Genomic DNA, 28000 nt, shown 5'->3' with positions numbered 1-28000 from the left:
TTACTGAAGTAGCAATGGCAGTAGGGAGCTGTCTCTGACACGCTCTAGATTGTCTACTATCTGTATTACACCTTGCACCTGGTCTTCCTGCAGGACATGTCTGGCATTGGAGGAGAATTTCTTCAGCAGTGATTCTCTGCTCAGCGGTTTTCTCCAATGTCCATAAAAAGTGTCACATTTCGCGATCACCAGATCCCCATTTCTCAGCAGCAGAGCCACCTCTGCATACATCTTGTCAAAGTTGGCTTCATTATCTTGAGGATGTTCCACCACCACTTTGCTCAGGAGATTCTGGAGTTCTTTACGAAACATGGTGTCTTCATGGAAGGAACGGACATTCACTTCCCCATCCAGGAGTGCGGTGCAGGCATTGAACTGGAAAGAGTGGCGGGCCTGGTGCTCTGAGTCTGGATAGGGCCTGTTAATGTATTTGGATACTGGGACTCTAAGAACTATAGACTGAATAGCGGATGGGTCAAATGAGCCATATTGTTGGACAAATCTATTCCTAACTGAGACGGCAGCATCAGCGATCCAGTGCATTCCTAGATGTGCAGGAAAGGACTTGAATGCAATGTCTTGCTTCTCAAGGAGAAATTCATACTGATTACCTGGTGGAGATAATGGCTTAGGCTGGTAATCGCCATAAAATGCACTAAACCCAGCGCAGCCGGGCACATCATCCAGTATGAGAGTATTGGCCTCCATTCCCTTAGCAGCCAGGATAGCAGCTTCCAGACCTAACCTTGTGGCATTGCCAATATGCAGGGGCTTGGCCAGGGTGGCAGCATTTGCCATAGGAGCACCAGCGAGTGAGGCTGCTATCGCCAGGGCATGAGTGCATTGATCTTTGTCCAATGAGAGAAGTTTTGCTGATGCTGCTGCACTTCCCATGGTGCCAACCACGGATGGTGGATGAAATCTGTATTGAGGAAATATACGTTATTAATTTGTATGACAATAACATGTACACATTATCTGGTATAATAATAACAACATTTACTGGTAAAATAAAAACATTTACAGTATTTGTTAGTAAGATGATCATGCCGTATAGTTCCATATCCAGCTAAAATATCATTTTCTTTAGCACAATGCCTGTTTTTCCCATTATTGGTTATATATAAACCCTCCCTCCTGGCAGCCTAATCCTAACCTTCCCTCAGGTAGCCTCACCCCATACCTCCCAACATGTGAAGGACAGGTAGTCGGATCCTGTGCGAGGCCATGCCCCCATTTTAGTCGATGTGTGGGCATGGCCTGCTCTGTGAGACCCTGGCCATGCCCCCAGCCACTCTGTATCCAGGAATAGATGCTGTGTGCAATAGGGAATAGATGCATTTGCACAGTTTCTATTCACTGCAGAGCAATGCAGAGCACACGGGACCGTCCCAAAAAACCAGGGCATTCCAGCGTAAATCGGGACAGTTACGAGGTATGTTACCCTAGGTACCCTATTCCTCCAACCTCCTGGCCTAAAGCTAACCCTCCCACATACGTATGTTCGGGATGGCAACAGTCGGGATTCCAGCACCGATATTTTGACTGCTGCCATCCCATCCACCGGGATGATAAAGTTAGGCGCTTAGAAGGGGAGACTAGGTGTAGGATGTGGGGCAGGGATGTAGATTCAGGTGACATGGTATGGGGGTTAGGGTAGGAACTACCATGAAGTGTTAAGCTGGGCACACACCGCACCCTCCGTTATAGTTAACTATATTGGTGGTGCCAAAGGAGAATGATATAGTGCCAACACACTGACCGTTTTCGGTCAAGGATGTCACCCACCCCATGTTCTGCACATGCATTTTCTGATGACATTGAGCATGCATTATTAACGACATTGGGGGTAAGCCCTAATTGTGCTTATCGTTAATGATGTATCACCCACTGTGTTCCCATCTATAGGCTGCAGGAGGGAGGCATAGGATAAAATGTGGGGAGGGAGGGTTGGAGGACAGTTAAGTAGAGTTGCAAGAACCCTGGTAATGTCAGTGTTTGTACGTCGATTGTTCGCATCCCCCACTTCGTTCATCCGGATGTATACACATGCACACACACAAACACAGACACACACAAACATAAGTCATTTGTTGAATATTTCATCAAAAAATGGGACTAACTACTCACTTTTTGGGAATGCTCTTTGCTTCGCTGGAGAAACCCATAAGTCTTCCTTGTATTTCAATCCCCACATTGAAAGCTGTCAGCAGTTCCTCACCACTGATCTTTCTGCCTTGTGCAAGTATCTGTGACAGTGCCAGGATGGCAGGAAGCACGGCACCAGAAGGGTGTGTGGCAGGGTGCCACGTGTCATCAAAGTCCATGGAGTGAGCCTAAGGTGAATGTGAGATGATTAGATTCACTTTGCAGCTTTAGAATCATTACGGTATTACTCTTATTTATAGTAAAGGCTACTTACAGCTACTCCATTGGCATACGCAGCCAGGGTTGGGGAGAGCTTTAAACCTTTTTGCCCATAGACAGAACAAAGGGCAGAATTTCCAGATGTTGAAGAATACAGGTCCTGAAACAAGAAAACAATATGATGTTAATCTTTAAAACATTTGTTAAAAGCTTGTATAAGAAGAATAGATTCGGGTCTTATGGTCCACAAACTTGCCGACCTTAGTGTTTCTGAATTATTGTATAACATTTTGGGGTATGGTGACCTTGCATAAGGATCGCACCAACGTAACAGTTATACGCTCACTGACTGATATTTCACATATATATATTCTATTATACTTAATAATATACTATATTGTATTTATCTCTCACCACAATGGAATCCAGTAACGGTGTAGTTGTTTTATAATAGCATTTGCAGATTGTCCATATGAACGGATGACATTGCATCTTAGGGAGCTCTCCTTTCTGACTGTACGAGTATTCTTATGATATTTTCACTGTGACTTAGGGCCTTATTCTAGTTCACTCGTTCTGACAAAATCCTTCTTAGATGGACAAAACCATGTGCACTGCAGGGGGGCAGATGTTACTTGTGCAGAGAGAATTAGATTTGGGTGGGGTTTTATTTCAAAGTGAGATCTATATTGCAGAGTAAAAATAAAGCAGTCAGTATTTACCCTGCACAGAAACAAAATATCTCAGTCAAATCTAATTCTCTCTGCACATTTTACATCTACCGCCCTGCAGTGCACATGGTTTTGTCCATCTAAAAAGGAATTTGTCAGAAACAGTGAACTAGAATAACCCCTTAATACCCCTTTTACACCAAAATCCCTGGTCGGACCCTGGTCTTTGAACATGGGAGTTTCCAGGGTTGGACCCAGCTTCATACCCCATTTACACAGCACTGTGACCCAGGTCGGACCCACATCTGCGCCGTTTACACTGAACCTGGGTCAGCACTGCTTTTCCCTATGGATCACATTAAAAATGTCCATTTAGGATAAACTGCCATCCAACTTTCCCTCAATGATTTAAAATAAAAATGAAAAGATATGACAAGTTAGCATTGAAAAATGTTGGTTTGTTTATTTAGTAAAATATTTTTCAAAAAGTTTTATTCATTGCTCAAGCATACATAATGGTATAAAAGTGCAGCATCACCCATGTGCTCTCCCCAGCCCCTTCCCCTGCAGCCGCAGACCGAATCTCCCATGTGCCCCCCCCCCAAAAAAAAAAATATAATAATAATAATATGAATGATACTGCATCCAATTATCCAATTATGATTTCTGTGTGCACTGCCCGTATCCTTCCTGGCTGCTGTCTTTTGTCACTGCAGCGCACTGTGGAAAGGCGTCCAGCACTTCTGGTATCCTTTCAGCACTACCCAGATGTCCCAACCTGGGTTGGGACCATTTAAACTGCCCACGACCCAGGTCCAACCAGTGTCCAACCCTGGTCAGGACCTGGGTAGGAGACCAGTGTTACTGGACCTGGGTTGACCCCTTTTACACCAACGCTGACCTGGGTCTGACCTGGGTCCGTCCTGGGTCCAACCTGGGTTATTCCTTGGTGTAAAAGGGGTATTAGTGACACGTAGGTGATCACCAGTTATAGAATTTATTTCTCAATTTGATTAATCTTTCTAATTTTCTCCCTACCCTCTCATATAAGGGTTAATAATTGTGTACAATATTCAATTTACATATCTATTTGATCCATTACCTATTACATTATACTTTCATACAGTATTCAGATTAGAGTTTTTATCTTTCAGTCCATAGTTCTGTAACCATATCCTCATAACTCAAATGATGACATACACTATCACAGATCATCCCCATGTATTACCTGGCAGTATTTCACCACGATATTGAAGACATGAGTTGTGCTGCCGACCAGTCCGACCCCAATGCTGTCCAGGATCATGCGCTTGCTTCTGTGCCGCACAATAGCAGACAGGTGATCCGGACGGATCTCATGGATGAATGAGGCAAAAGTGTTGGTGACGGATTCATCTAACTGGTTTCCCACAGCCACTGATAAGAGACACAGCACATTAACATTTCTTCTAACTTTCCTGATTTACATTTCTTTTTTCAATTCAAATGGGGCCATTTTTAATCTTATGAAACTTTCAAAATAGTATTTACCCTGTTTTATTAAATACTAGAACTTGTTACTAATTATACACTAGGGTAACAGCTCACAGGTTAATGTCTCATTGGCACCATAACTATGTTACAAATATTGTATTGATAACATGATTGCAGTCACCAATTTAATTTCAAAATAATAATGATAATGAAGTGGATAGTGAAGATATTTACCTTTCTCTGTCAACTTGTGAATTTGCCTTGATAGTTGATGAAGGCTCTTTGTGTTCTAAGAATGATAAAAAAAATATTGAATATATATTCGTTATATATTGTAGCATACATGTTAATGCCATGTGATGGTAACATCTGTAGTTTAAATACTATGTGAATATAATATACTTTAATGTACTCTATGTGCTGTGAAATCCACAGAGAGCTCTATTTTATCAATGCACACTCTTATCCTGGTCACTGTAACCATGTCCTATGACACTTTATCATGTTGTGCTGCTTGTTACATCCAACATGAACATTTACGCAATTAGTTCTAATTGTACAATTAGTACTCATTAGGCAAAATGCTGTAGTTAGCAGCATAATGAATCATATGAATAATAATATAGATATAGGTAATAGGTAATAATATAGCTATTATAACTAAGTTGACGTTTTGTTCCATGTTATTTATATAGATATTTGAAGCTTTGTACAGTATCTTTACATTAGGTATTATACATCTCCTTGGCAACATTATAAACTATAATAGATTGTGTGTAATTATTTTATATATTTTTACTGTTTTTTTTACGGAGAGTATTTATTAGAGATTGTAGAGAGATAAAATTGTTACATATAAAGTACTAACCAATTAGACCTTAACTGTCATTTTTTAAACATGTCTCATAACATGTAAGGCAGAAGGCACATTTTTTCTCTCACCAAGCTTCAGTAATTACCCCCTTAAAATAGCATTTTCTATTAATTATTTATGTTATATACAAGGAATCCCTATTACAAATGCTTTTCTACTTTCAATGCCTTCCTATTTTCAGTGGTTCCAGTGACATATCTGTTCCTAGCCTTGTGTACAGCACTTGCTACAGCTTACGCACCCACAAACACCTTTATGTAAGTTTATGCATTGTTCAAACTTAACTAACCAATGCTAAGCTGCTGTTGTTACACCAGTGATGGCCCACAGCCTACTGTAATTGGTAACAGAATACTGTATACGGCATTGGGTCATATTGGGAAGTTTGGTATACATGTAAATATTTTATATAAGCAAATGTAATATTTTTATATGACACATACTATAGATACAATAATAAACCATAGAATATAAATACAATAATATTAACATACAAAATAATGGTGACATTACAATTATCTTCAAGTTGGTTAGTAGTGTAGGTCTATTTACAAAAGGTTTTTAGTATATTTGATCAAATTGAAATATGGAATAATGTATCTTATATTGTATAACATTTTTCCAAAAATGCGTAAAATATCTACATTTCCATTGAAAGAGTACTTACTTTAGCAGCTGTAGAAAGCATCTTGAATTAAGGTTTGTTTTATAATGTAAACTGCTTCTTCAGTGATGGCTAATTCTATGTTGGTTGAGGGGATGTCTACAGTATGTGCACATCCAAATCTATGTATCCTTATATCATGGTGCTGTGTGTGGGCGTTACACAAACAGATTACACCTGGGAAACAGGTGCAGCTATAGTGCTGGGAACTGTTCCAGGAAGTACTGTAAAGAGAAGAAACTTCCCAGGATGCCACTATTAACCCCTTCCCGACATATGACGTACATTTACGTCATATGTCGGGTGCGGGGGAATCAAGCCAGCTCACGGAGTGTGCTGGCTTGACAGAGAGCAGGTAATGGCTGTATATTACAGCCAGGTCCCTGCTCTCACGGCCACGAGCGGCGAGTTCGCCGATCGTGGCCGTTTAACCCTTTAAGCACCGCGGGCAAAGCGACCGCAGTGCTTAAATAGCTGATCGGAGGGGGGGCGCCCCCCTCCGGCGCCGATCGGGGCCCCCCGCAGCGAGATCGGAGGGTGCCGATCGGTTGCCATGGTAGCCAGGGGTCTAATGTAGACCCCTGTGCTGGCCGTGTATGCATACCTATTACATCCTGCCTCAGGCAGGATGTAATAGGAAGTGCATAAAATCACTACGTTCAGCCATAGAGCTCTATGGCTGAACCTAGTACAGGCGATCGCGCCCCCTAGTGGTCAAGTACACTAGGGGGCCTTGTAGTAAAAGTAAAAAAAAAAAAAATAAAGTTTAAAAATAAAAAAAAAATAAAAAAATATTAAAAGTTCAAATCACCCCCCTTTCCCCATTTCACAAATAAAAATAAATAAAAAATAAAAAAAAAAAACATATTTGGTATCGCCGCGTTCCTAAAAGTCCGATCTATTAAAATATAACATTAGTTATCCCGCACGGTTAAAGGCGTAAACGGAAAATAATTCCAAACGCCAAAACTACGTTTTTTGGTCGCATCGCGTACCCAAAAAAAAATAACTAAAAGAGATCAGAAAGTCGCCCATATCCCATAATTAAATTAATTAAAAAGTACACTTCAGCCCGCAAAAAATGAGCCCTCACCCAGGTCCGTAGGTGGAAAAATAAAAAAGTTATAAGCCGCAGAACATGGCGACGCAACGCAAATTAGAAAAACCGTAAAAGTTGCGATTTTTTTTTTTAGTGGTAAAACATAACGAAAACTATATAAGTTTGGTATCACCAGAATCGTAACGACCCATAGAATAAAGATAACCCATCATTTTAAACGAACTATGAACTCCAAAAAAACCGTAACCAGCGCAAAATTGTGGAATGGCGTTTTTTTTTTTTTTTTACCCCACATTGAATTATTTCCTGATTCCCCAGAATATTATACGGTATAGTAAATGGTACCATTACAAAGTACAACTTGTCCCGCAAAAAAAAAGCCCTCATGTGTCTATATAGCCGGAAAATTAAAAAAGTTACGCTTATTTGAACGCAAGGAGGAAAAAAAAAAAAATTAGCATAAAAGGCAATGTCGGGAAGGGGTTAACAAGTCATCCCTAGGGGTCTAATACCTAAGGCATTTTATTAGCAATTAGTTTCTATGTCATATAAAGTGATGATATGATACTGTAACAATGTTGATCTATCTTTATGTTTTTTATCTTCCTAGTCAGAACTGAAAGGTTAATAATAACAAAACCTGACAACTTTTCACTGTATAAATCAAATTCAAAACATAGAAAAGTAAACTGTTAAGGTGCCCACACACTAGAAAGATCGTAAGATGTGCACATAAATTAGCCTTCAAATCTTTTGCCTGTCCCGGACAAAAGATTTCAGACAAGCGCACATCTTTACCAAAGATTTTTCTTAAGATCCCGTGTGCGTTCCTATGGATCTTTTGTTAAATCTTCTGATCTTTCATGCAGCACGTAAGATCAGAAGATTTAGCAAAAGATCCATGCGCATCGGACCGAAATTATTGGTAAACATCGGACGATATATCGGTCGATTTATTGGAAATTGGCCAATTTATATTTATAATGTCATTTCTTACTCATTTTCATTTAGCCATCGGCTTTGTTTAGCTACAGGTGTTTCTAATTGCTGATAATATTTCCTGATATATTGGGGTAATTCAATCCTGATTGCATGGCGAATGTTCTACGGCCAGCAATCAGGTAGCTATAGTTAATTCCCATCATGCAAATTCATTTGTACGCCGTGCGAGTGGTTGTGCACACCTAGCAAAGATTTTGTTGCCGTGTGAAAATCTATTTGTAAGACGCTCATCGTCTAAAGGTTTTTAACTGGTCACCGCTCATCGCAGGATCAGAGCAGCCATAGGGCGGTATTCAATGTGCCTGATTCGCCATGTTTTTATGGCGAATTTGTGCTGTTTGGCGAATACATTTGAAGGTTTTTTTCGCCATGATTCACCGAGTAGCAATCGCTATCTTTTTATGGTGAAGTGGAATGTGAACTTTTAAAATAAAGTGTTTTGTTTTTTACATTTGGTGTAAAAAAATCAGGAATTTTATTCTGAGGAGGGGCATGCTATTTTTATTCATGTGCTGTAAGCATATGAATATATATTTAATAAAAAAAAAATTTTTATTTTTTTTACACTGACCAGCCAGCAGGGGGCGCCGGAGCCGAGCCGCTCATTAGATATTCATATATTCACTTCACCCGATCATTACATATTCATGATCGGGTGTAGTGAATATGCCCGGACCCCTGCTGGCACCCCCGGGGGCCAGCCTGTGCAGCCTGGCACCCGGGGAGCCCACCTCCCCCCCACAAACATTGTGGGGCAGGCAGGGAGACTTCCATCTCTCTGCCTGCCACCGTCCTCAGGCTCCCTGCGACGTTCGCCGCAGGAGCTCATATTTGCCGGTCAGGGGCAGCGAGCCCCTGACTCGTTGAATACCGGAGCCGGCGAGGCTCCGGAACGCGGGGACCCATGGCGAATGTGCAGTGAATCCTAAACAGGATTCGCTGCACGTCGCCGGTATTCACATTGAATACCGCCCATAGACTTACTCGGCGGCTGCAATGAAATCAACCTGATCATGGCTGGAGCTGACGTCACACACCCTCCTCTATTAGGCTTTGGCACGTCTGTGTTTTCACTGACGCGCCCAGCATTTTTCACTAAACTGACGGTTATCACCCGCAGACACCTACTTCCTGTCATTCTCCTTGCGATCATCTTGCAAAGAAGAAATGTAGCAGCCTGTCATCGCAGCATGAAATTGTGCGCGCCTATTGCAGCCCATACGCACGCACAGTTAATTCGCAGCTGTGCCATCAGGTCGGGAATATGTTGTGCATAATATAAAAGTAACCCACGCAATGTCTTGCACCATGTACTATATTTTGTTGGGTTTTTGTTTTAGGGAGCACTCCCCATTTGGTGAGTTTTTTGGGGAGCACTCCCTAAAAAAAACCACCACTGTGCCGCTGAGCACTACATCAGCAGCTGCTCGGCCCTGTCTCTGGCAACCCGGCTGTGTGTGGCGTGACGTAACAAGGTCACAGGTACACATCAAAAGTGATCCCAGCACTATAAACTGTATATATATATATATATATCAGTGGCGTAACTATAACTCCGCAGCCCCCGTGGTGGCGGGGGGCGCAGAGAAATTGGGGGCGCCGCCGGGGGGGCTGCGGGGCTATAGTTACCCGTGGTCTGCGTCTCGCTCGGCTCTCTGTCGGGACCTTCCTGACGTCACGGTCCGGCTCCTGCTGCAATGAAAACTGACAATTAGAAAATGGCTGCCCTCATACTGCAGACAGTTTTCTGTCTGCAGTATGGGAGCAGCCATTTTCTAAGAGTCCGTTTTCATTGTAGCAGCAGGAGCCGGCCGGGACCGTGACGTCAGGAAGGTCCCGACAGAGAGCCGGGCGAGGCGCAGACCGCAGGTAAGAAGGGGGGGCAGGTTAGGTGGGGGGCGCCGAATAAAAGTGCGTCGGGGGGGCGATAAATAGTTAGTTACGCCCCTGATATATATATATATCCTGCCTTCCTGATAACTTGAAGATCACGCAGAAAGGTGTCAGCGCCAGGAATCCCTGAAGATTTTAACTAGATGAACACAGAAAATTCCATCTTTTCTTTTGTATTAAATTCTGCCCATGGGGCAAAGCTGACACAGTATCATGATGTCATATCCAGTCCAGCAATGGCTGTAATTACTGTAAGTGACTTTATGGAGACTGTCTATACTCATTAGCACCACCAAAAACATGACTGTATGTAAATGCTTCTAGATATACAACGAGAAACCACTCAGCTATTGTAAAGGTCCAGTTTCTATTGTATCACTGAATAAAAGAAAAGATCATCAGTGTTTTCAGCAATGCTGGTAAGGTGCATGTGCACTGCATCTATTTACCTCACTGGGTGACAGGATGCACTCCCAGCTACACACCACCCCCCTTCCCCCCTGGGACACTTGGGAGGTATGAGTATACTGTATGTGATGTGTTATAGTGGAAGTTGACTAGGCAGAAGCCATAACATTTATAGAAGGCTATAAAGAAATTATCTTGGAAAAAGTGCTACGGTATAATAGCAGGTTAATAGCAGGTGTACACAGGGGTGTGGTACGGAGCTCCAACGGGGGGATCCCGACGGTCAGTATCCCGATGTCGGAATCCCTACTGCGGGTGCTCCAACAGGGGGGCGAGCACAAAGATGCAGACGGGAGAATAGCCCCTGTGAGTCTGGATCCCCCTGTCGGAGCACCAGCAGTCGGGATTCTGACATCCGGATACTGACTGTCGGGATCCCCCCTGTCGGAGCGTCCAGGGCCGCCGACAGGGGGGTGCCAGGGGTACAGCTGTCCTGGGCCCCGGCCTCTAGAGGGAAAGTATAGGAAAGCCCACTGCAATAACAGCACACTGACAGAGAAGTCACAAAGGTAACACATGCTTTCTAGACATAGATTCCTGGCAATCAGTGAATGAAGAAAGACCTAAGGGTATAGTTTTCAGTAAACAGTCACTAGGGAGGGAACGCGGAAACTACTGTAATTGCATAGTTAATCCTATTAATAGATAGAAGCTAAAGAGCTGATGTATAATACTGGGAAAATCCAGAGACAGTATGAACAAATATATACAAAATGTAATTACTCTGCGCTTAAATTAATCTTAACAATACAATTGCTGACTGGCAAGAAATAATTCAAGACACACAAATTAATATCAAAGAGAATCTTTATCTCATGGAAAAATTGAAAAATAGACAATTAGATAAAATCTCAATAAAGCAGGACAAAGACATATATACAAAAAAATAAAAAATAAAGACATGAATAAACTATATTTCATGTAATTAAATATCAATTTAAAGGTGTAGGGAGGACAGGTACAAATTCTGCTAATAAAGTCCCAATATTCCGCTATAGATGATGTTGTTTCCGTGAATAGAAGTAATTAATAAAGTGGAAAATACACCTCCGATGGATGTGGTAGTCCTCCATCAAGGCACCGCAGTATACAATGCAGCAGGGAGCCAGGTGATTGAAATGGAGATGCTATGGTTTTGTGCCCAGAAAGCCCCAGACGAGTGCAGGGATCCGCTTTCAGAGCACCGCTGCACCCGATGTCACAGTGGCCGGGCCGTGAGATGGAATGTAGGTGTGTAGGGTAATAGTTAGGCTGATGCTGGGTTTGTACAGTTATGGTTAGACTACATGGGGGGTGTTTGGCTATGGTTAAGATGTGGCTGGGTTTGTGCATGTATACAGTTAGGCTGTGGCTGGGTGTATATGGATAGGGTTATGCTGCAGTTCAGGGGCGGAACTACCACCTGTGCAGACGGTGCAATGCACCGGGGCCCAAGGGGTTAAAGGGGCCCGGTGCCGCCGTCCGCCCGGCATGCTGTAATTCCTATCTTGTTTCAATCCTGTTGGCTGCCGTCAGGGGGATACTGCCGGGGCTGGGGGCACACGGCCCGCAGGCTATCCCCTGGAGTCTGGACCCTCTTTAATTTGTGTTCCTTTTAAATAGTACCGCGGCTGGTGGAGTTCGGGCTGGCAGGTTGACTTCATGTGTGGCACGGCTAAAGTGACCGGAAGCAGTGCTGGCAGTATTTCATACTACTACTTCTGGCACTTCAAACAAACACAGTACATCAGATGCAGCAGCGCTGGTCCCCGGCGTCCTGTCCCTACTGCTGCAGTCACAGTGGACCACCAGCCAAATGTAGCCGCAGACACCGAGAGCAGAGATGCTCGCAGGGAGCGGAGCCACACACACACAGGGACGGATGAGGGAAGCCCATGACACGGTAAGCAGGGAGGGGAGGGGAGCCGCACACATGGAGAGCAGAGGAAGCTGCTGCTGCACATACGGGGAGGGGAGCGGTGGAGGGAGGAATCAAACACATGGACAGCCACGGTTTACAGCTGCTGTCAGGAGATTGGACAGGGTGGCCTGCAGAGGGAGTCTAAATATAATGCCAGGACCCGCAGTAAGCAGTAGCACTGTGGGCATTGTTTGTGTGTGTGACACTGTGTGTTTGCTGTGCATGCAGATGGCATTAAGCACAGTACATGGCAGCATGTCTCACGTCCTTATAGGAGGGTGCATCTTAACAGGGCATGTCAGGGAATTTGTACATTGAGTAAAGCAGTCTGTGTGTGTCTGCCCCTCTGCCCACTGTGCCATCTGCCTATTCCCCCACATCTGTCTGTTTGTCTATGCCTATTTTCCATCAGTTTATGGCCCACCCATCTCTGCACCCACATAGTGTTCTGTCCATCTGCCCATTCATCTTTCTGCCCATCTATGCACCCATACGGTGCTCCATCTGTCTGTCCATGCATCCCCATCCTGTGCTGTAGTCAGGTAGCATCTCTCCTGCTTATTACATCCTTCTGCTCTCTCTCTCTCTCTCTCTCTCTCTCTCCTCTCTCCTCTCTCTCTCTCCCCCTCTCTCTCTCTCCCCCTATCTTCCAGGGGTACTAATGGGGGCATTATGTGGACATTACTGGGGCATTGTGTAAGGGGCAATAATGGGCGTATTAACTGTATAAGTAGGAGTACAGCGGGAATTACTTGTAGCATAATGTGCAAGGGGCATTGCTCTGTAATGGGCATTATTAGTGTGTGGCATAATATGTCATGGGCATTATTGTGTGCAGCATAATATGTAATGGCCACTATGATGTGCTGTATAATGTGTAATTTTTTTTGCATTACAGTGTGTAACAATGTGTAATGGGTATTACAGTGCGTGACAATGTGTGATGGGCATTACGTGTAATGAGCATTAACATGTGTGGCATAATGTGCAATGTTCTTTAAATTTAACGTAAACAAAAAAAAAAACACTTTTTTTGTGTGTTTAGGGGGCCCAAACCATATTTTTGCACCTGGGCCCACAACTCGCTTGTTCCGCCTCTGCTGCAGTTGGGTGTGTGTATGGATACATGTAGGCTATGGCTAGGTGTGTATGGATAGGGACAGTTAGGCAGTGCCTGGGTGCATAGTTATATGAACCGTTATAAACTGTCCCCAAGTAAATGAAAATGGATTTCTATCATAAGTTCTGTGAGTCAATTTAATGAAAAAATGGATACATGATCAATGTTATTTTCAGACACAATTTAATGTACGAAACATGCAAAGTATTTATTTTATAGTACATGCAGTCAGCAATTTATATTGTACTGTATTACATATTTACACAATTCAACATTTGCATATTGATGTCATTGCTTCCTAGTGAACTAATAAACAAAAATATTTTTAACCCCTTCCCGACATTTGACGTACATGTACGTCATGGTCGGGAAGTACTTCCCGACATTTGACGTACATGTACGTCATGACTTCTAACTGTCACTGCGTCTAGAGACGCAGTGACAGTTAGGTGATGTCTGCTGTCCCTGACAGCAGACATCCCCCCTCGCCGCCCAGGGGGGGCAGGGGTGCCCCCCCCCGGTCGGCGATCGCTGTGATTGGCTGTTCAAATCTGAACAGCCATTCACAGCGTTTCCTGTGTTACCGGCGGCTAAGCCGCTCGGTAACACAGGGATCGGTGGTGATCGGTGCTGTCAAGTACAGCACCGATCACCACCGATGTGCAGCCCCCCCCTCGAACCCGCCGGGCACTCACCCGGCAGCAGCAGCAGCACCCCCGGCTCCCCCGGAGCGTCTGGAGCGCACGCAGCGCTGCCCTCCTCCCCCCTCCCCCCCGCAGCAGCAGCAGCAGCATCAAGCTGCAGAAAAAGTAAAAAATTAAATATATGAACTGAAAAAATATATTTATATATATATATATATATATATATATATATATATACACACACACATATATATATATATATATATATATATATATATGTGTGTGTGTATATATATGTGTATATATATATATATATATATATATACACACATATATATATATATATATGTGTGTGTGTGTGTGTGTATATACCGCACCGATTAGCACCGATCGCCAGCCCCCCCCCCTCCCACCCGGCAGCCCCCCTCCCTCCCACCCACCCGGCTGCCGCAGCGCCAGCACCCCTCCCACCCCCCCCGCCAGCCGCAGCGCCAGCCCCACTCCCAAAGCTGGTGACTAAAATGGGGTCACTTGTGGGGGGGTTCCACTGTATTGGTGCTTCGGGGGTCTTGCTAATGCGACATAGCACCCACCATTCATTCCACCACCAAAAATCACTCCTTCCCTTCTGAGTCCTGCCATGCACCCAACTGGTATTTTTTGGTCACACGTGAGGCATTTCCGTACTCGGGAGAAATTGGGGCACAGATTTTGGGGTGCTTTGTCTCCTTCATTCCTTGTGAAAATAAAAAATTTTGAGCCAGAACTGCATTTTTCTGTAAAAAATTACATTTTTTTACACAAAAATGCAGATCTGGCTCAAAATTTTTCATTTTCACAAGGAATGAAGGAGACAAAGCACCCCAAAATCTGTGCCCCAATTTCTCCCGAGTACGGCAATGCCTCATGTGTGACCAAAAAATACCAGTTGGGTGCATGGCAGGACTCAGAAGGGAAGGAGTGATTTTTGGATTTTGCAGCACAGATTCTGGTTGAATGACCCCCGAAACACCCATACAGTGGAACCCCCCCACAAGTGACCCCATTTTGCAAACTACACCCTTCAGGGAATTCATCTAGGGGTATAGTGTACATTTCAAACCCCCCGGGGTTTCACCAATTTTGATACAACTGAGCTGTGAAAATGAAAAATTAATTTTTTTCATTTTCACTGCCCAGTTGTACCACAATTGGTGAAACCCCTGGGGGTTTGAAATGTACACTATACCCCTAGATGAATTCCCTGAAGGGTGTAGTTTGCAAAATGGGGTCACTTGTGGGGGGGTACCTAACTTTTAGCATCTTATGGTGCCTAGAAACCTACATTGTGCCTAAAAAATAATCTCATAAAAAGGAGGCTCCAAAATCAAGTAGGTGCTCCTTCTATTATGAAGCCTGTGGTTTGGTCACCGTGCACACTAGGGCCACATATAGGATATTTATGAAAACCAAAGAATTGGGGGAATCAATTTTTAGTCACATTTCTCTAGTAAAATCTACTGTGTTCCTTAGAAAAATGTATTAAAATTGCAAATCTGCAAAAAAAATGAAATTTTGAAATTTCACCTACACTTTCTTTTAATTCCTGTAAAACACCTAAAGGGTTAACAAACTTCCAAAATGCTGTTTTGAATACTGTGAGGGGTGCAGTTTTTGAAATGGCATCATTTATGGGGGTGTCTCACATACAAGTCACTCAAAGTCACATCATAACTGACCTGGTCCCTAAAAAAATCAGAGTTTGAAATTTTCTTGAAAATTTGAGAATTTGCTATTCATATTTGAAGCCTCCTAGTGTCCAAAAAAATGAAAAGGAGGTTGAAATAATGATTGCAACATAAAGTAGACATATGGTCTTTGTTAGTTATTAACTATTTTGAGTGGTATGTTTATTTATCTCACAAGCAGAAAATGTGACATTTTGCAAATTGCAAAATTTTCCATTTTTTCACGACATTTTGGTATTTTTCACAAAAAAACACAGACTGTATCGACCCAAATTTACCACTAACTTGAAGTACAATGTGTCACGAGAAAACAATCTCAAAATCACTGGGATAAGTAAAAGCAAAAAAAAGTTATCCCCACTTAAGTGAAACATGTCAGATTTGAAAAAAATGGCTCTGTCAGGAACGCAAAAACTGTCTCTGTCAGGAAGGGGTTAAATATACATATTTGCACAAGCAATTCCATAGTGTACATTTTTATCTTATAGATAATATGCTCCAACACACACACACACACACACACATATATATATAGCAGTTTTGTTTGAAGCAGGCACTCACCATAGACCATAGGTAGTAAGTGAGACAAGGTTTATTTCATAAATGTGGTCGACGTTTCGGTCCTCGCAGGGACCTTTGTCAAGACAGGAACATGTCACATCAAAGACCAGGAACACCAGGCAGTGTCAACACTGCTACATATGGTCTATGGTGAGTGCCTGTGTAATGTACCGGAATTTTTATTATAATTTTCTTCTACATTTATCTTTTGTAGGTTCTGCACACTTCCTTTCTTTGCTGCCAAGGATCTTCTCTTGTCGGTAAGTATAAGCAATTTCTTTTATAATAAGGTGTTTTTTTATACTTTTCGATATTATATTAAATATATATATAACTTCTCATTTCTAACAGGATATGAGACAATGCATAACCACGTATAACAGATATAACAGCAAAACAATATCAATTTGTCAACAATGCAATAAACTCGCCTATTTCAATTCGCTAAGATGCCGTACAAACGACTAAATTCAGCATTGTTCTTCTAACAATTCAATTACTATACACATCTACCATGCATAGACTAAAGACAACTTTACCATTTTAAGTACACGTTTCAACTTTATACTGACAGCTCAACTTATGTATCAAAGGATTTCCAGTTAATCTACGGATTGTCCTATTGAGCTGCAAAGTCCTGAATATACACTGTGCTTTGTCACCCACAGCGCCTTTCACTGTTTCCTTATAATAAACTGTTTATTTCTGACAGTAACTTTCTGTCCAAAGTATCAACCCTTTTGCTAAAATGTGTAATCCTGTGCTTTAGTGGACTAGACGTCTCGTCTTTATTAATGCCGCTGGTAATAAGGATCCCTTGCTGGACTTATGCTCTGTAACCCTGAAGAGGCTTTACTTGATCCTGTCTGTTTTTTAATCGTAGAAACTACAGTGGTGATTTCTGAAGAACAATGGCATTCCCTTCCTAGGTAAGTGTGCTGTGCTGTTAACAAGTCTTTGTATCCACTTAAGTGTGCAATCTGACACCCTTGCTCCCTGCGATTAGTGAAAGGTTACTCTGCTAGAATCATTGCATTATCCTTAGCATGCTCCCTCTTGTAACCTGAACTAGGTTTGGCTGTCTCCTAATGCTGCTGACAGGCTATACCTGGTCTGTGCTCAAAGATCTGTCAGTCTTATCTGTACAGGGTGCTATATTCTGGCTGCTTTTCTAGAGACTGATCACATATTATTACACACAGATTCCGTTTTATATACAGTCCTTTCAGGCAAATTATGGCATACTGCTAAAGTCCCAGGTGTTTATTGGATCCGTTTATGACCTCTCTCCACTCTATCTTTCACTTGTTATAACTTAATACACCCCTGTTTCCAGCCTTCTCTAATCGTCACAGGGAGGGCCTAAATGCATCACTGCACTTTCCTTATGCCTCCTTTCTGAAATCTGCGCTGACAGTTGGCTCTCCATTACTAGGCCTCACCTCCGTCACCGCCCATCTCTTGAGTCCTGACCAGCAGTGGGGAGGGCCTAAGTGCGTCACACCTTTTCAACTTGATCTCACTCCCCCTCTGTAGCAGGCGCTTACCGCTTGCTGCCTTTCTCTCGTCCGCGCCTCTGTCACCGGGCACCGCCCACTATGGGATGTCTTCACTGCAGACCAGGCCGCACCTCCGTCTCCGGGCGCCGCCCAGTGCCGGCCTTCTCCTACCCGGCTCACCTCCTATTGGCGTCCGCAGCTCCGGGTCCGCCTAGCGGGCGGTGTCACGCCGCCCGGCGGATCAGTGTCCCTGAGGTCGGTGATGGACTCCTGATCACCGGAGCGCGGTCCTGGGCTTTCGGCGCTGCAACGCGGTCCTCTCGCGCAGGTTTCCTCTTCTGGCACTCGCTCTGTGCACACTGTCGGGACAGATCTCCTCCGGCTGACGGCAGATGCGGGTCTTCGGTAAGTATGTTACCCGATGTCAGCACCGCTGTCCACACTCCCAGCGCAGCTCTGCAACCTCTCAACTCTCTCCCTGGGGACTCAACTGTCCAAAACTTAACGGCCGCTCCTCTTATAAGTTTATCCACGCGACCATATTGGTCCAGCCGTAGGCACGCAGTTCTGGGGCTCGAGCACCCCAACTTTATTAGTCAATTTGTCACAGTCTTTGTTCACAGGGGCTGAGACTTCTCCCTCACTCTGCAGGGGACATGGATTAGCCTGGAACATTTTCTGCCTCAGTTGGAGCAGCTAGCCAAGTCTAATGCATCCCTATTAAGGGGTACAGTATAACAGATCCTCCATCCATGTCTAGTAACACCCATGGTCTCTAAGTATTATTCCTTCAGTGAGGAACCAAAGTTCACTTGTTTATTATGTATACATCACCACCTGTTCAGGTTATTACACCTGCTTCAAACAAAACTGCTATATTTGGGACATTGTTTCCTCTAAAGCGGAGCACCACAAAGTTGTCCGCAAGAAATGGATGGAGTGCGGTTCCTCAATTCTACTATATATATATATATATATATATATATATATATATATATATATATATATATATCTATCCTATATATGGTATCCTGATGACGGGGAGTCTATCCCCGAAACGTAGATCACTTGATATGTGTGCAATACATGTTTAATTTTCATCACAAGCCTCAGAGTGCCGCCTCTTTCTTTCGCCTGTATCCATCGAGCATCGCTCCTTAGGAAGGCACCTGAGCCCAGTATTCCCCAAGGGGGACCCAGCAGTGCCGGAGCTCCAAGCCGCTGTATATATATATATATATAGGTAAAAACGGAGGTTGCGGCACACCATTCACTTAAACAGGAACTAAATTTTATTGCATGAAAGCTTTCATGCAATAAAAATTAGTTCCTGTTTAAGTGAATGGTGTGCCGCAACCTCCGTTTGTACCTACCTATTTCTTCTTGCGGGCACCCATGCAGCAACTACTCTAGGAGGCTGTGCCGGACACCCAGGATCGTTTATATATATATATATATATATATATATATATATATATATATATATATATATATATACTGGGAAAGACCGCACTCTCACCAAAACACACAGCAGTGGGGTGCCCAACCAAAAGTACAAACCCAAAAGGGCGTGCACTCAAAAATAATCCAAGTATCTGCACACTAAGGAGCAGAACGGCGAGCACTCGCCAATCACAAAACAAATTTTGTGAAATCCAAAAGGTAGATAATCAAATCAATGAAAAGTCACCAGAGTCCAGCATAAACAAATGAGTATATTTAGTGTGACAGCCCCGACGTTTCGGTCCAAATCATGGACCATTATCAAGGAGCCTAAGGCACACAAAAGAAAACATATAGCATAAATACACTTCGAATGAAACAGACAGTGTATAGAAACAGCAAGGTACAGGTTACAGCTTACATAGTCATCATAGAAGTCTGGTAGTCAGCGACGGGAGTAATCTCTGCCTGGTAGGATCAGAGTCAGCTACCACCATAGTGCAGTCCAGGTCCCGCTATTTATGTGTTTAAAAGGGGGCGGAGGTGTGCAGCGAGCGCGCCGAATTAGCCTGCGTGTCAGGCTACTGGAACGCACGCTGATATCCGGTGAAACCGGAAGTGACGCGGCCCGTGGACCGCAGTATGGAACGCACAGCTTCCGGGTACTCCGGGGCTGTGTGTCCAATGGACGGTTAAAGGGGAAGAATATTGCGCTGGGATACTAAGGCACTATTAGAGTACAGAACAGTGACGGTGTCACTGTATTCAAATACATCGGGGTAACATGCAGTAAACGGAGCGCGCAATATGGATATGGTATATACAATAAATAGCGGGGGCTGGTGTTAGATCAGAGCAGCACAGGAGTGGGGCAAGGGAGAGAGATATATGTGAATGGAGAGATAAAGTTAGAGTGATAAAGTATGAATGCCAGGATATATTATAATCCAGAGGGGTCAGAGAAGAGAGAGGTCACCATGGTAGTGAATGGACAATCAAGACCATATTTACATACCTATATCATAGAGGTTTCTGAATATACAATAAGTGGGAATATAGAGGTGCAGTATCATGGTGGAATAGTGACTATAGTATGAGATACACAGCATTACTTATAAATGACATAAAGAGATGCAAATACGCCAAAGGCGAAAATAGATTAAAGCAACAGAGGCTTCATGCTGTTATCCAAAGGGGTAATGGTCCACTGATAGTATGCCATGCAAAATATCAAGGATAAAAAATAAAATATGAAAAATAAATAAAAAGTAAAGTAAAAGACAAAAAATCAAAATATCAAAAACATAACACATTAGAGGGACCAAATATATTGGCAGCGGGCATGAGTGGCATACAAACAAGAGTAAATGATATTATGACTTTATGACTGTCTCAGAAAGATGGATAGAGGATTGTTCTCATTGAGTCCACGGGGGGCAATCGTGTCTAATCGATGAATCCAGCGGCTCTCAAGTTTACGCAATTGAAGTCCCCGGTCACCACCACGGGGTGAAGGTGGTACCCAGTCAATGAGTCGGCAGCGTAGATTGGAGTTCTGATGGCATCATCTCATTGACAGATGATGATGCCGATAAAGTTTTATTTGACCACGCCGACTTTGAAACCCTACCGACTGAATCCCCCACTGATCTTTATCAAAAACTCCTCAAACTCAAAAAACGTGAGACTGATTTGACCCTACACGGCCACTTTCTATCAGAATATCATAGAAAGAAATATATCCCAAGGGGCTTCCGTATATCCAACATCCCCACTATTGGTAGACGTAACCCGACCTTTTGCAGTCGTTGGTGCGGCGTTTTAAATAAGTGTTCCTTTGATCTCCTATTGTTGGTGATAGAGGAGGTTGGTACCGAGCTCAAAAAGGTAAAACAAGAAATTGATGAATTTGGCATTGCCCACTTACCAGCCATCAAAAGCGATAAATCCTGTAACCTCATAGAAAAAATCAGAACCCAGGTGGACACATATAAACAAGAATTGATCTTGTTTAAACGTAATAAACTAACGGTAGTAACCTCCGACTACCAGAACCACACCGTGTACAGGTGGTTGGCTGGTGACTCGGGGAGTGGCCGCACGCAGAGGCCTTATAGACCTAGACGCCAACCTAATCCCTATCGGTTCAACGCGGGCTCTTCTACTTCTGCCTCTGATACTGAGTTGTCCGGCCCACAATCTGATTTTTTAGGGTCCGACCCCGGCAACACCTCCAAAGCCCGCAAACCACCAAGAGGACGGGGAAGGGGCATAGACCACACCCCCGGTGTGGCCGAATTGGGAAAACGAGTCAGGAAACCAGTGCTGACTTAGTATTTAACCTGTCTGACACTTCCTTGACCCCAGCCATGACATCGCTATTGGCCAAAGGTTTATCATTTGTTCCCACTTGTCCTCACGACAGTTTTGAAACGACGATAGACATGTACAAATTTAGCCGTAAATTACGGTTACATGAGCAATTCGCTGGCACGACCACCACGACTCCCAGATCCAACTTCCATAGACCATCAATGTTCGACCCCACTTCCCTGAACCCCAGCATCAAGACCTTTACCAGACTGGTCGAAAATGATATCTCACAGGCACCTCTCAAGCCCCAGTACGACAACTTGACCCATGCCGAAAGGGCAGCATTGAAGGCCTTGAAAAACGACCCTGACTTGGTGATTCGCCCAGCAGACAAGGGTGGGGCGGTGGTGGTACAAAACTGGTCCGACTACCATTCCGAGATACTACGCCAATTAGCCGACAGTAATAACTACCAAATGGTACCACATAATCCCATACCTGAGTTCAAAAGGAGAATTGACAAACTCCTACTCGATGCCCTAAACAACCAGTGGATCACCAAAGAAACCCACGAATACCTGACAGTAGACCACCCAGTATGCCCCATAATATACACCCTGCCGAAGATCCATAAGTCCCACTCTCACCCACCTGGCAGACCTATTATCTCCGCCAGACTCTCACTTCTACAACCTTTGGCTATTTTTGTGGACAGCTTTTTACAACCGCTGGTCACTACGGGCACCACCTATGTGAGAGACACCTCCGACTTCATTGAAAAAATCAACACCACCGCCATCCCATCTAACCCGATCCTTCTGGCAACGATGGATGTGTGCTCACTGTACACAGTAATACCACACACGGATGGCCTGAGAGTATTAAGAACCAAACTTGACGCAAGACCAATACTAGATCCCCCCACCAACCTTTTGGTCGACTTAGCAGAAGTTATCCTCAAATGCAATCACTTCCTCTACCAGAAGAAATACTACATCCAGGTATCCGGGACCGCGATGGGTTCTAACCTGGCTCCATCGTACGCCTGTCTCTAGATGTCGGACTATGAGGACACCCACATCATGCCAAGATATGGCCACCAGATCCTGTTCTACAAACGCTTCATTGACGACGTGTTCTTGATATGGTCCGACACCGCGGAAGCATTCCACGTGATGATGAATTCCTTAAACTCGCTCAATTGTCCCATCAAGTTCACCCATCTCATTGATCAACAGTCCATCAACTTTCTCGATATCAACATCTGCTTCAAAGAGGGCATTCTCCAAACCAGCCTGTTTAGAAAACCTACTGATCGCAATACATTGCTATCCACTACCAGCCAGCACCCTCCTGCACTAAAGGAGCATTTACCGATTTCCCAATACATGCGGGTTATCAGAAATAACTCAAACCGTGACACCATGGAGATCCAACTTAAGGAAATGACCGACAGATTTGCCCAACGGGGCTATTCGGCAACCACTTTGAATCGATGCCTCACTAAGGCCAGAACCAAAATGACGCGTCCACGTCTAAACTCTTCCACTATTACCAAAAGTCCTTCAGGGATGGTCTTTGTGAATCAATACGACCACGTCTCTTCCGATGTCCAGAAGAGCCTGAAGAAACACTGGCCCATCATCTCTTCTGATAAAGCTCTAAGATTACAACAATTCGGTCCACCTATGATTGCCCACAAACGTGGACCAAATCTCAAACAACTCCTCATGCGCCCTATGATGAGCCCCTCCTCAGAGAGCAACTTGACTTGGCTCCACTCCAAACGACCCGGGTGCTTTCGTTGCACTGGATGCACAACTTGCAGTAGCATGATACCGGGCATCTCCTTCCCACATCCCCACTCCGGCAAGCCCATCAAGATCAGATATCGCCTCCACTGCCAAATGGATCATATCATCTATCTCCTGAATTGCCCATGTGGATTGGCATATGTAGGAATGACTACTAGGAAATTCCGAGAAAGGATGGCAAACCATAGGAACTCCATCCGCTCTGCACTTGAGACCAAGAAAGCCGACTTACCCATACCACGCCACTTTCTCGCAGCGGGCCATCAGAACTCCAATCTACGCTGCCGACTCATTGACTGGGTACCACCTTCACCCCGTGGTGGTGACCGGGGACTTCAATTGCGTAAACTTGAGAGCCGCTGGATTCATCGATTAGACACGATTGCCCCCCGTGGACTCAATGAGAACAATCCTCTATCCATCTTTCTGAGACAGTCATAAAGTCATAATATCATTTACTCTTGTTTGTATGCCACTCATGCCCGCTGCCAATATATTTGGTCCCTCTAATGTGTTATGTTTTTGATATTTTGATTTTTTGTCTTTTACTTTACTTTTTATTTATTTTTCATATTTTATTTTTTATCCTTGATATTTTGCATGGCATACTATCAGTGGACCATTACCCCTTTGGATAACAGCATGAAGCCTCTGTTGCTTTAATCTATTTTCGCCTTTGGCGTATTTGCATCTCTTTATGTCATTTATAAGTAATGCTGTGTATCTCATACTATAGTCACTATTCCACCATGATACTGCACCTCTATATTCCCACTTATTGTATATTCAGAAACCTCTATGATATAGGTATGTAAATATGGTCTTGATTGTCCATTCACTACCATGGTGACCTCTCTCTTCTCTGACCCCTCTGGATTATAATATATCCTGGCATTCATACTTTATCACTCTAACTTTATCTCTCCATTCACATATATCTCTCTCCCTTGCCCCACTCCTGTGCTGCTCTGATCTAACACCAGCCCCCGCTATTTATTGTATATACCATATCCGTATTGCGCGCTCCGTTTACTGCATGTTACCCCGATGTATTTGAATACAGTGACACCGTCACTGTTCTGTACTCTAATAGTGCCTTAGTATCCCAGCGCAATATTCTTCCCCTTTAACCGTCCATTGGACACACAGCCCCGGAGTACCCGGAAGCTGTGCGTTCCATACTGCGGTCCACGGGCCGCGTCACTTCCGGTTTCACCGGATATCAGCGTGCGTTCCAGCAGCCTGACACGCAGGCTAATTCGGCGCGCTCGCTGCACACCTCCGCCCCCTTTTAAACACATAAATAGCGGGACCTGGACTGCACTATGGTGGTAGCTGACTCTGATCCTACCAGGCAGAGATTACTCCCGTCGCTGACTACCAGACTTCTATGATGACTATGTAAGCTGTAACCTGTACCTTGCTGTTTCTATACACTGTCTGTTTCATTCGAAGTGTATTTATGCTATATGTTTTCTTTTGTGTGCCTTAGGCTCCTTGATAATGGTCCATGATTTGGACCGAAACGTCGGGGCTGTCACACTAAATATACTCATTTGTTTATGCTGGACTCTGGTGACTTTTCATTGATTTGATTATCTACCTTTTGGATTTCACAAAATTTGTTTTGTGATTGGCGAGTGCTCGCCGTTCTGCTCCTTAGTGTGCAGATACTTGGATTATATATATATTTATATATATATATATATATATATATATATATATATATATACACACAAAATCTCCAATATTGCGCTTCTATAAAAGAGTGGTGGCTATTAGACACTTAGGGCCTTATTCAAGTTCACTCTTTCTGACAAAATTCTTCTTAGATGGACAAAACCATGTGCACTACAGGGGGCAGATGTAAAATGTGCAGAGAGAATTAGATTTGGGTGAGTTATTTTGTTTCTGTGCAGGGTAAATAATGACTGCTTTATTTTTACACTGCAATATAGATCTCACTTTGCAGTAAAACCCCACCCAAATCTAATTCTCTCTGCACAAGTAACATCTGCCCCACCTGCACTGCACATGGTTTTGTCCATCTAAGAAGGATTTTGTCAGAAAGAGTGAACTAGAATAACCCCCTTAGTTCCCTACCAGCAGGAACACACAATTTTTCAAATACCCACAAAAGTGTCTTTCAGCGCCCTATGTACAGTATGTGATGTCCATAAAAGATATATCAATTAAAATATGAAATAATGATACGCTTGTAGCTTCTTGTTTTCTGGAACAGTTTTCTGCTTATTTTGAAATATTTTGATCAATACCCTTTGATCAGGTTATACAGACATCATACAAGTCAAATACTTCAAAAGCATGGGTTAGTGCCCCACGCTTATATATGAAACAGTAGGACCTAGTAGTATGACTTAATGCTCAATATTTATTTATATATGAGCATAGTACAGTACAGTTGATCGGCAGAGGGAAGTGGTCTGCCACATATGCACAGGAATGTCGCTGTACCTTCTACTACTATGACAATACTAGTAAGCCCGCTTGAAGCAAATGCTTTGAAAGCTAGTCTGCTACCTTGTGATTACTTCTGTGTTTGTGCATGTTTCAGAGAGAAAGAGATGCATCATTGGCAGTGTTTCAGAGACACACAAACGGACACTAGACATATATATATATATATATATATATATATATATATATATATATATATATATATATACTGGTAGACATTTACCATCAAATGTAGACCCCCAATCTCATTAATATGCCAAGAAGATGTGGCATCTGTGGACCATCTGTAATACGTTGCCTAGCTAAGTTGCTATAACCTCACCAGACACATTGGTCTGCTATAAATCAGAGATGTGGGGGTGATGATGCCAGCCTTCAAAGACGTAGCAAAGCAACAAAGATTGTGTGCAAAATAGTGGGCATGGGCTTAAAACATTGCTGAAACATCCTTTGTAGATGTTAGATGTGGTTTATGTTATTGTATCATAAATATGAAACCTATGTTTGTATTAGAGTGAACACGTTGACACATGTCGACTTGTGTAGATTGAGTGTGCTACTGTGTAAAGTCTATGAAAGCACGTAGTGAATGTGTATAACTGTTTAACAAATACCTACCTTAGCATATATAAGCAGGTCTTAAAAAGATGCTTACCTTAAATGAAACAAACCTTTAAATGTCGAGAAGTATAGAAAGATAAGCTTCCAAGGTGTTTCAGTGCTGTGTGTGGCTTGCAGGTAGTGAAATAATGGTTTGGACTTAATAGACTGCAGCATTGCTTATTACATTCAGGTGTATGTGTTTGAGTAGTAATCAGCGTAAATTATCAAACCCAGGCGTACGCTGTCATGCGGTATCTGTAGGGGTGGTCTGAGGTGGCGGTTGGCGGCCGCCTGTTTTGTGTCCGAAATGAACGGTGCTTTAGCCGATCGAGCGGTAGTAGCACCGTTCATTTTTGGTGCACACCCCCGTGTACGCCCATGTTAACACCCATTTTCCCTCATTATTTCGGCCGCTCCCCTCAACACGCCCCTATTCCGCCCCCAATGACCGTACTCTCGAATACAGGTATTTTCGCACAGAGAGACCCGTCCGTAAGCGTTGTGGAGTGTTCGCGCCTGCGCATTGGAGATGGTACGCATGCGCAGATCATTAAAAACCCCGGAACGTACGCGTACGGCCCAGCCGCACGAACCAGAATAAGGCCCTATGTAACTATGTAGTGATGTAACGATGTAACGATGGGCCTTATTCTAGTTCACTCTTTCTGACAAAATTCTTCTTAGATGGACAAAACCATGTGCACTGCAGGTGGGGTAGATGTAACTTGTGCAGAGAGAATTAGATTTGGGTGGGGTTTTTCTTCCAAGTGAGATCTATATTGCAGTGTAAAAATAAAGCAGCCAGTATTTACCCTGCACAAAAACAAAAAAATTCACCCAAATCTAATTCTCTCTGCACATGTTACATCTGCCCCCCCCCTGCAGTGCACATGGTTTTGTCCATCTAAGAAGGATTTTATCAGAAAGAGTGAACTAGAATAAGGCCCAATGTAACAGCTCTCTTTAGCCTATCTTCTGCCCCCCTACCTGCATGTTCCTCTACAGTCCTATATTTGTCCTGCTCCTCTCCTCACAAGTGTCCCTACCTCCCTAATGCTGGCCATACACTAGACAAACTTTCATCCAACCATCCAACTAGTTGGTTGGACTAACAAATCTGGTACTGTATGGGAGCTACTGATCATCAATTTGCTCGCAAACTCAGGACAATATACTGTAGTACAGAACCTTGTCTGATCAACAAGTTTTGTCCGTTTCCAGAATTTGAGAGCAAATTACTGAATTATATATTACATTTAGTCCCATCCAGTACCAGATTTTTATTCCATCCAGCCAACTAATTGGATAGTTGGAGGAAAGGTTGATCTGATGTATGGCCAGCATAAGGCTGCATTTGCCTATGAGAAGTAACGGGTGGTCTGTATAAATGGTGGAATAATTGGGATCATTGTGCCACATCACTAAA

The 28000-nt window shown here is 43.4% G+C and overlaps 1 protein-coding gene and 1 long non-coding RNA gene across 2 annotated transcripts; one reads left to right on the top strand and one right to left on the bottom strand.

Moving 5' to 3' along the window:
- On the bottom strand, nt 1-27567 carry LOC146036872 (cis-aconitate decarboxylase-like). Its single transcript, XM_083160727.1, has 7 exons — nt 27562-27567; nt 26643-26702; nt 4746-4800; nt 4267-4454; nt 2423-2527; nt 2131-2336; nt 1-922 (listed from the first exon to the last, which is right to left on the bottom strand). Exons 1-7 carry the CDS (start codon nt 27565-27567, stop codon nt 1-3), a joined length of 1542 nt encoding a protein of 513 aa, XP_083016853.1.
- LOC146036618 (uncharacterized) lies at nt 12401-17442 on the top strand. The gene is made up of 3 exons (XR_014460880.1): nt 12401-12537; nt 16639-16684; nt 17308-17442. It is a non-coding gene; the product is annotated as an uncharacterized LOC146036618 (long non-coding RNA).
- Nucleotides 27568-28000: the final 433 nt, after the last annotated feature.

This window comes from Crinia signifera, chromosome 9 (assembly GCF_055691185.1).
Source record: "Crinia signifera chromosome 9, ASM5569118v1, whole genome shotgun sequence".
Classification (NCBI taxonomy): domain Eukaryota; kingdom Metazoa; phylum Chordata; class Amphibia; order Anura; family Myobatrachidae; genus Crinia; species Crinia signifera.
This window is presented reverse-complemented; position numbering and strand designations above follow the sequence as displayed.